Source organism: Aegilops tauschii, chromosome 3 (genome assembly GCF_002575655.3).
Source record: "Aegilops tauschii subsp. strangulata cultivar AL8/78 chromosome 3, Aet v6.0, whole genome shotgun sequence".
Classification (NCBI taxonomy): Eukaryota; Viridiplantae; Streptophyta; class Magnoliopsida; order Poales; family Poaceae; genus Aegilops; species Aegilops tauschii.
This window is the reverse complement of record NC_053037.3, coordinates 331,554,234-331,564,498: the sequence shown is the minus strand read 5'-3', so window position 1 is coordinate 331,564,498 and position 10,265 is coordinate 331,554,234. Positions and strand designations below refer to the sequence as shown.

Genomic DNA, 10,265 nt, shown 5'->3' with positions numbered 1-10,265 from the left:
AGTCCAAACTGCCATTGCTCTCTCGCACATAAACAAGGTGTGCTTGATATCCTCCGCTGCCGCTTGGCATATTGGACACCAAGAAATACTTTCGATGTGATGATTTGCTAGAATGCAAAAACATATGTAGGCATCTTCATAGGAAAATTTTATCTTTTTCGGTTGTTTCAAACTCTAAATTTTTCTTCCATGCCAGTTGGGGTCGAGAACCACCATAGCGACTCGTAGTTTTATCATCATATATGTCATCCATTCCTTATAATAGGCGGTTTGTACTGCGAACATTCGTCAGATGTCTTGCAACATAGTATGTTTGATGGTATAAATGGAATCTGCAAAATGCGCTTATATAGTTAAACATTGGACTTTGATACTGTTTGCTGGTACTGTACCAAAGTACGTTGAACTAATCCAGAGCGTCAATTTTGTATCCAGCGGCCGAAAAGGAGCAAATGTCTTTTTTAGGAAAAGGAGCAAAGTTAGATGTACTGTTCACGTGTGACTTCACCACAGCAAGTCGGAGAATCTGGTTTGACTCTCCCTCGCCGGCGGCCGGCGCCGTGCTCCCGCAGCGGCGCAGCCCCCGTGTCCAACTCCAACATCTACGCCCCGTCGAGTCACGTGCCGTGCCCGCACGAGCACCTGCCCCTTATCCCTGGCCGCGCTCCGCGCTACCGCGGCGATCGGGCGTCCACTGCCCAGTCGCGCACCTTCCCTCGCCGTACGAATATGGCCCCTATTCCCGCTCCTATCGCGCGCCTCCCCCTCTTCCCTCGCCGTGTCCACACCCCCCCTCCCTCATCCCCGACCATCAGTACCGGCGGAGGCACGACACACCGCGCGCACGAGGACGCCGCAGCGGATCGGAGGAGTGGATCTGGGGGGAAGGGAGACGGCGCGGGGTAGCAGCACATCACTCCGGAGCACGGGGCGACTGGCGCGGCGGGCGCCATGGCTAAAAAGGCGCGGCATGTGAACCACCCTACATTTTGTGCTTCGCTTGATGCGTATCCGTTTGCGGGATTGACTCATACGCTTCCAGGGCACGGATAAGGGGGCGTTCTTCACGGAGTACGGCGAGGCGACCCGGTACCAGGTCGGCGAAGTGGTCGGCAAAGGCAGCTACGGCGTTGTGGCGTCTGCCGTCGACACCCACACCGGCGAGCCCGTCGCCATCAAAAAGATCGACGACGTCTTCGAGCATGTCGCCGACGCCACCCGCATTCTCCGCGAGATCAAGCTGCTCCGCCTTCTGCGCCATCCAGACATCGTCCAGATCAAGCACATCATGCTCCCGCCGTCGCGCCGCGAGTTCCGTGACATCTACATTATCTTCGAGCTCATGGAGTCCGACCTCCACCAGGTCATCAAGGCCAACGACGACCTCAGCCCGGAGCACCATCAGTTCTTTTTCTACCAGCTGCTTCGTGGGATGAAGTACATACACGCTGCCAATGTCTTCCACCGGGACCTCAAGCCCAAGAACATTCTAGCCAATGCAGATTGCAAGCTCAAGATTTGCGACTTCGGCCTTGCTCGGGTTTCCTTCAACGACACCCCTTCTGCGATATTCTGGACGGTAGGTACTTCGCTCTAATGAAAGCTTAGCACAGATTATGTGTAGTAGAGTATTATGTAAGCAGACAGCCAAAATTTAGACTTTTATGCTCGCCTGGTCATTTTTATCCCAGGATTATGTAGCAACAAGGTGGTATCGTGCTCCAGAATTATGTGGCTCCTTCTTTTCAAAGGTGAGAAACTTTATCTCGATAAAATTTGACCTTAACCAAATCAGAGACCGTGAATCCGTGATAATTCATCTGTGAGCATCAGTATCCTCGTCGATGTTGTCTAGTTTGTTTATAAATCCGAGTTTTCTTGTACACTTGATTGTTGGCATTTGACACCATGTTGATGCACATGTTACCACATTGGATAATTCGGGTTTCACTGTACTGAACTTAGTATTTCCTTTTGCAGTATACTCCTGCAATTGATATTTGGAGCATAGGATGTATATTTGCCGAAATGCTTACAGGGAGGCCGCTCTTTCCTGGCAAAAATGTGGTACATCAATTGGATCTCATGACTGATCTACTCGGCACTCCTTCGGCAGAATCTATTTCTAGGGTGAGTTCACTTCCCTGCTTCTAAAATAAATAAATCAGTTAGAGACTTATCTCGTGTGTGATTTATTTACCAACTCTTTGTGCTTGTGGTTACCATTTCCTTTATCAAGATGAAATATTCCTGCTATAATTGGACCTGCCGTTTAATACATACTTGTAAGACTAATTCTTACATTATGTCTGAAAAGTAAGGAACTGCCTAGAACGCAAAAGGCCTGATTATTTTCATAGGGGCAGTCGATTTTGTTGAACCACTGGATTTAGATCCAATAGTTCGCTGTACTTCTGCAACCTCCAGACTCTGTCTTCCTTCTTTCTCCTTTATCCCCGCCCTAAACCCTCTGCCAAGGTATCCCCTGCACGTCGGCAGCTTCCCTACCTCGCGGTCCACTGTATTCTCTTAACCTTTGGCTTGGGTTTCCAGCGGCTTCCACGAAACCAACAACCCGAACCCCCTAACCACTTCGGCAAGGTCTCCTGCCTCGGCCACACAGCCTTAACCACTCCTGTGTCGCCGGTGGCTCTGCATCAAAATCCACCGGTGCGCGAGGCTGACATGTCACATGACTGCATTTCAAAGAACTACCCGACAGCAAAAGGATAAAATTCATGCTTCATTTAATTTGTGTTTATCATAAGAAACTTCCAAGTGATGTTTTGGTTGAATAATTCACTACCTGAAAAGGCATCTGGTCTTAGACAGTCCCACACTCCCAGTGATCATATATTTGCTTGATTTGTATACTATGTAATCCTTAATTTCTGGAAAGGGCACACGAGGTATCTGGTCCGTTGTGCTAAAAAATATGGACGATAATTGATCTAACAATGATTCTTTACAAACAACTAAGCTGAGGGAGTTATCTTTTGAATATTATTCTTACAGAAAATAACTGTGGTTGTAAACCTTTTTTTTGGACGCAAGGCATTCAGAGTAATATTTTGGTCAAATAATTCACTACCTGAACAGGCATGTTGTCTCAGACAGTTCTGCACTCCCAGTGACCATATATTTGCTTGATCTGTGTAGTTTGTATTCCTTAATTTCTGGAAAGGGCAAACACGATATCTGGTCCATTGTGCTAAAAAAATATGGACGGCAATTGATATTTAACAATGATTCATGACAAGCAAATAAGCTTGCTCCATCTAAGGCTGAGGGATTTATCTTTTGAACATTGTTCTTATGGAAATAACTGTGGTGGTAACCCTTTTTTCTGGACAAAAGGCCTTTCGCCCTCCTTTATAGATAAAGCCACAAATGGCTATAAGCACAAAAGTTCCACAAATACTCATGATTCCATAAAGAAGTTGCATACACGCTTACAGCACAAACACTCGCGCAACAAAACACCCCAGCCACCTCTGAGATAGCAAAAAAGGGCGACACCTGAAGTTTCCTCAATGTCCTCCTTTGATGATGGCATCATGAGCTGCAAACAAAATGATCATTTTGGAAAAACAATTAGATGGATGGTTGGGTGTGTGGAGGATCGGCGCCTATGGCCTTTGGGTGCAGCCATTGGGAGATGATAGAACAGGATACATTCAACCGATTTTTTATGGCAGTCCAGTAATAGGTTATGTCTGAGTCATGTAATCGTGTTATTGGCCAGGCGACACTTAAAGTTTCCTCGATGTCCTCCTGTGATGATGGCATCACGGGCTGCAGACAAAAATGATCATTTTGAACAAACAATTAGATGAATGTTTGGGTGTGTGGAGGATCGGCGCCTGTGGCCTTTGGGTACAACCATTGGGAGAATGATAGAACGGGATACATTTCAACCGATTTTGGATGGCGGTCCAGTAATAGGTTATGTGTGAGTCATGTAATCCCTGTTATTGGCCAGTTGTGGTTGGGCCTTGTTTTCACTTGTTAAACTTTTTAGATGTTGGTCACGGTACTTTAATTAAGATGGTTGTGTGCATGGTATGATGCAAATCTACATATGCGACCTTAAATCCCCTGGATATGATTGAGAAACTCGCACGAAGCACCTTGCGTCTTTGAATTCCTCAGAGTGCACAGGTCCCATTGGACAGGCCGTGGCGCTTGAGAATCTGGTCACTCGGAGGCAAGCAGCCATGGATCAACTGCCAAAGGAAGATTTTGATCTTGGGCAGGAGAGACACCCCAAAGGATGATTTTGACCTTGAGCAGGAGAGCCACCCGCCAAACATCCCGAATTTGAATCACCGCGGCCCCCTGGCACAACACAGTTTACATTGAAGCGATTTGACCGAAAAACACCCTGATATTAAGACCCAGGAAATTTCATGGGCGCCCTCGGACAGGTTGAAAGAATTCACTTCTTGCCTCAGATATTACGATTCTACTAATTCTGCCTACCCAAATGACCAAAGAATGGAGAGCCCCCTCGGAGCATGCGTGGTCAATGGTGATCGAAGGATCCTCACAAGAGGCAAAAAAAAAAAACAAGGGGGGGGGGGGTGTCCGTATTTGAGGAGCCCTGCTCCAGCCACCAATCCGACCAGAACATAGTGGCTTCTCCGGTACCCACACGATGTTTGGAGCCCAGCGGAAAGGACCCTTTAATCTGTTGAAGGCTGATCTAGAGCTGGGATCCCTTGCGTGTGAGTCCCAAGAGCAGTGCCGCAAATCAGCTCAGGCCTCGGAGCCCCTGCTCATTTTGGCCAAGTTTCCTAAGCTGTTTCATCATTAGGCCGATGTTCATCAACTTCATATGCAAATTTCCCAGACCCCCAAGTCCTTGGGTTTACACACGTCAGCCCATTTGACCATGTGGTATTTACGCTTGCTCTCAGTTCCTTCCCAAAAGAACCTGTACCGTTGTGAATCCATAGCAATGTGGATGCTGCCGGGAGCAGGTACATCCCAATGATAGATAGGCAGATGGAGGGCAACTTTCCAGGTAGATAGTTGCGCTGAGGGGATACTCGATAACCAGTGCGGTTCGGTAGCATATGTAATTGGGAGAATCACCGACAAGGCTCGCTGCTGGAAGGAGGCAGGGCTATCCCTCCTAAAGACTATTTGAGCCACCCTGATCTGGTTCAATGGTATGTAGTAATGTAATCTAGCTGGCTTTGTTATTACTCCCGGGCACCAGCACCGACCCAATTTGTAACAATACTGTTATGTTTCTTGTCCTTCATTAATGAAATATGCAGCATCCTGCTGTCTCTTCGTAAAAAATGATAGATAGGTAGGAGTTGGTCCGGATCAGTTTTCTCCCAAGGACATAAACTTCCCTTTCCAAGGCTCCACCCTGTTGCAACTTGTACTAAGAATGCATTACAGTTTCAGAAGCCAAATATATCGATCAATAATCTGAACATCTCTTTTTCCTGAAAAACTAGCATACTTTGCCATTCAATTAAGAATAGCAATAATACACAAGAGGCAGTTTATCAAAGGAACCTAGCAGAAAATGCTGACCCTTCATTTGTACTATTTTTCTGTCAGAGACCTTTAGATAAATTTACTGCTATATTTTATAGCATGTTAATCAACCTGCTTAGCTAACAATATGACTGTTTATTTGAGCTTCCATCTTATAAATCCCTCTCCCCTTCAGCTTGTTTTGGAACATCTAATTTGTGGCCTAGGTTTTACCAAAGTATCTAGCCGCAAAGAAATTTAAATGTGTTTGGCCTATTTTTAAATTTCACAAACCGCTAAGATGAACCTGAAGCTTGGCCAAACAGATCCAAAGTTTGGACTAATTCATGGATCTACAGATAATTCGTTCTGCTGTTCCAAGTGTATATTGCATTTGCATTCTGAAACTTTTGGATAATGCTTCAGTCTTTGGTTAATTGTACTAGTATGATTTTTGTGATTATCTTCACCTTGAGATAATCTTTCATAATAAAAATATTGAAACAAAGGAACAATGCGGATAGTGATTAATATTTGTTCGCTAAGTTCTTTTCTAAGTGATAAATCATGTTCAGAAATGTTTCTTAAACTCTATCTGCTGCCTATTTGTACTCATGTAGATTCGAAACGAAAAAGCTCGGCGATATTTGGGAAACATGAAAAAAAAGCATCCAATACCTTTTTCTCAGAAGTTTCCCGGTGTAGACCCCATGGCACTCCATTTGCTTGAGCGTCTTCTTGCTTTTGATCCCACAGATCGGCCAACCGCTGCAGAGGTAGGAAATATGATCGACAAGAATGTTAGCTCAAAAAGGCCGATTCTTTTGTTATATATTCAATACTGATATGATATCAATGTAATTCAAGGCCTTGGCAGACCCATACTTTACTGGATTGGCAAATTCTGAGCTCGAACCCACAACGCAACCCATCTCGAGACTTGAGTTTGAGTTTGAGAGAAGGAAGCTGGCCAGAGAGGATGTACGTGAATTAATTTACAGAGAGGTAATGTCAGTCAATTGTACGCTGGGGATTATGGTAGTAGTCTTTACTAATGCATGAAGTATCTCTAGATTTTAGAGTACCATCCTCAGATGTTGCATGAGTATCTTCGTGGTGGAGATCAGGCAAACTTTCTATACCCAAGGTGAGTTTGGAAAAAAATGCTTTGATCCACCATTTCTTTTTACAAGAAGAAATATATACATGTGTTATCTATGTAATGTTTTGTTCCGTTAGTAAAGTTTGCTTTTGACAATGATAGGCATATGTTTCAGTAGGTGTTATTCGTTGAACTTTTTGCATGCTACAACTTGAGTGGAGGTGAGAAAGAAAAGCATACCGGTGCACATTATGATCCTACGAGCAATGTGTAGCTTAAAATATTATTTTGGTAATCATTGAATATCATTATGAAGCAACATATGTTGAAGCTGTTTAACGTAATCAGTTGCGATGTGCTAATGACGTTTATCATATGTTAAACGATGGTCCCTTTGGATTTTGATGTACTCCCTCCGTCCCATAATATAAGAGCGTTTTTCACACTAGTGTAGTATAAAAAAAGCTCTTATATTATGGGACGGAGGGAGTACAATCCTTTCATTGTGAAAATAAGCTTTTCATTTCCCTAAAAAAAAATTATGCTATTGTAAACCTTATTCGAATATGCCAAACAAGAAACACCATTTCTTTAACCACAGTTATGATTGGTTAAGATATTGCCAGTATACTGACTGATATATTATTGCCAGTGGGGTGGATCGTTTCAAGAGGCAATTTGTTCATCTCGAAGAAATCGGTGCTAAGGGTGAAAAGACTAGCCCGCAGCTGCGGCAGCATGCTTCCTTACCAAGGCAATACCTTTTTTTTACTGAAGAAAAGCATTATAGTTTACTAAGCTGGAGGTGTTTTTTTTCATGTCATTAGAGTGAAATAGGATAATTCATTGATTTAAATTCTGCTGCATGAAGCAGAGTTCTGTATCTCTGCCATATGAGGTGGATCATGCAAAACTCATTTGAGTTTCTATAATCATTTTACAAAGAATGAGCAATATAAACAACACAAAGGGTGTGGCGTCGTTCCTCTTAGGTCTCTATAATAATAACTCATTGCCTGCATGCCTGTGATCTCTCTTGAACTAATATATCCTCTATCTTATCTCAGGGAAAGAGTTATCGGCAGCAGTGATGAGCCTGAAAAGCCAAATGCAGATTACTGTATAAAATTGCATGTAGGTGAGGTACCAGGTCACACATCGGTGACAGATGGCCTTAACAAGCCACTGTTGAACACTCGAAACTTCTTGAAGAGCGAAAGCATCGGTGCCTCCAAGTGCATCGTCGTCAAAGAAAAGCGAGAAAAAGATGTAAGTGCTGCGACAACATTACCTCCCTAATACTATTAATAAAACCAAATATGTTGAGTTGACCTTTTTTCTGTTAATAACCAAAATGGATCAATGTTGAAAGTTGACGCCAGATTTTTAGCGACGATCAGATTTGCCATGCGAAAACAGATACAATTGCGTACAAGGATTTGCCATTGTTCTACAGTGCAAATTGCCATGTAGCGTAAGAAAATCACAGAAAAATTGCCTTGGTGCAGTGATTAATTGCCATGTGTTCGATCGGGATCCGACATACCTGAGGACGTCAGATTTTTAATACTATAAATCTAACGTCAGATTTATATTGAGAAAGTTCTTGTCTAGATTTAAAGGCTCGGTTGTCTATGCAAATGCGATATAGAACCCGATATGATGTTGTGCTGCTTTTAAGTCAAGAGTTAAAGGCTCAGATTGTCTACCACTCCCTTCATTCCATAATTCTTGTCGTGGTTTTAGTTCAAATTTGAACTTAAACCACGATTAGAATTATGGGACGGAGGGAGTAATTCCTAAATAACATGGTATGGTAAAAAAGCTGTGTGATATGTGATTCGTATTTCCGAAATGAGCCAACATTGAGTCACAGAGTACGGAATAGTTCCAGTGTCAATGTAGGTTGAGAAACTGATAAAAAATGCTTGAGTCTATTAAAGCTGAAAGCTCATTATGTATTAATAAGTTAAACTTTTGTGCATGTTGGTTGGATTTCTGTTTCCCAGAACAAACTGACGTGGAGGGTAGGCAGTATACCTCTCTACAAGGGGTCCAGTTGTACCCTAGCAGCTTTCAGAACATGCCTTATAAGTCCTTGGAATCCATTAATTCACATTGAGTGAACACATTGAAGTTCCACGCTATGAGTTGATTCTCTGATGTAATGGCCCCTCTAACTTGGATAACGTTGCTATCAATCAAATTGTGTGTGCTCGTTTGTTTTTGCAGGAGGAATCTATGTCTGACTATATGCATGAAGCATGAAGAACATCTGATGAGGAACCGAAAAGGACTGCTCAACTCAAAAGTTTGTGATGATACAGGGGAGACAGAAGCACGTCCGATCCATGGGGGCTTCACTTCAGAATCCCGAGCACACGAATCAGATCGATGAACCACACTGATGCCGGTGCCGGATAGTCATCTCATTGGTTAGCAGAGCATAGGATTTATTTCAATTTTTTTGGGCGCAACTTTGATCGATGCTCCCATTCATGTAACTGGTAGAGTTTAGAATGTAACCAACAGAGTGTAGAATGTAACCAGCATATACTGGAGTAGAGTACATGACTCGACTTCTTATTACTCGTGCAATGCTTTCTTACTACGTGACTTATTCTCCTCGTTTCTGCCCGTCCTAGTAGGTACTCTCTCCATAAAGAAATATAAGTGTTTATAAATAACTAAGGACATTTTCAACACCGACCCGCAAATTGCCCTCATACGTCTCGACTGCGAAAACTATCCAACGCGGGCTTGTATTGGTCCGTAGGACGGTCTGAAAACATTTTCTTCCGCAAACCGGAGACAAATGTGGGGTTTGTTTTACGGGAGTCCGGGTCGCTGTCACGCCCACTTCTGACCGCCCTGACCCACCTAAACCCCCTACACCCTCCCACGCGCCGCGTTTTCGCCCGGCGCCAGTGCTGCTGCATAAAGACGGCTCAGGACGGACGCGACCTCTCACTGCCTCCTTCACTGAAGCGGCGCGCTTGCGCGCCGGCCGAGGGCGCCGCCCGCTGCATGCCCGGCTGAACACGCCTCCATTAAACCCGTGAGGAAGCCGAGAAACATACTCCGGCCACACGTCATTTCACGAGCGGGCCAGCATTAAACACAACGTCGAGCAAGCTCCTTCCGTCCGCCCGCTATTTAATGGTGGCCAGAAGCTGGGCAAGAATCGCACCACTTCGCCATTCCACATCCTCCTTTCACCATTTTCTTCACCCTTTCGATGGCATCCGACAAGCAGGAAGAGCAGTTCTCCGGCATAAAAGCCGGCGGGTGGCCCGCCGAGCCCGTCGGATACGAGTGAGACGACTCGCTGCTCCACCTCCCTCGCCGAGCCCGACGGAGCAAGTTGCCACCCCAAGCCGACGCGTACTTCACCAACTCGTGCCTGCAACCCTTGCCTCTCGTGCCGTGCCTCTCGTGCCTGCGACCGTGCCATCCGCGGTCAACGGACGCGTAGCCGTGCCTGCCGACAAAGAAAGAAGCTGGCTGCACGGAGATCGATGAGTCGGTGGCCAGCGCGTCTGCGTCTGCCGCCAACATCGAGGGAAAGCAGAACACGGGAGGCCACCGCCGCTTGGGTCCCACCGCCGGCGCGTCGCCGGCTTGTACAGCCGGTGACCTATCCGGTTTTGTATCTCAGATCATCCTG

At 45.1% G+C, this 10,265-nt stretch overlaps 1 protein-coding gene across 2 annotated transcripts; it reads left to right on the top strand.

Annotated features, from left to right (window-relative positions):
• The first annotated feature begins 487 nt into the window (after nt 1–487).
• On the top strand, nt 488–9,218 carry LOC109740126 (mitogen-activated protein kinase 16). Of its 2 annotated transcripts, none has more exons than XM_020299159.4 (10): nt 488–963; nt 1,043–1,579; nt 1,692–1,751; nt 1,981–2,130; nt 6,117–6,272; nt 6,364–6,501; nt 6,570–6,643; nt 7,251–7,352; nt 7,666–7,867; nt 8,831–9,218. In XM_020299159.4, exons 1-10 carry the CDS (start codon nt 952–954, stop codon nt 8,864–8,866), a joined length of 1,467 nt encoding a protein of 488 aa, XP_020154748.1. In that variant the 5' UTR covers nt 488–951; the 3' UTR covers nt 8,867–9,218. The 2 variants fall into 2 exon arrangements, 1 of the variants encoding a protein (XP_020154748.1); XR_002227231.4 differs by having other exon boundaries at nt 491–963; nt 6,577–6,643.
• Nucleotides 9,219–10,265: the final 1,047 nt, after the last annotated feature.

Excerpts from the sequence above, each read along its gene's own strand:
- LOC109740126 (XM_020299159.4), top strand. Across the intron at positions 2,131-6,116 it reads CGGCAGAATCTATTTCTAGG|ATTCGAAACGAAAAAGCTCG; the intron begins GTGAGTTCACTT and ends GTACTCATGTAG. Across the intron at positions 6,644-7,250 it reads GCAAACTTTCTATACCCAAG|TGGGGTGGATCGTTTCAAGA; the intron begins GTGAGTTTGGAA and ends TATTATTGCCAG.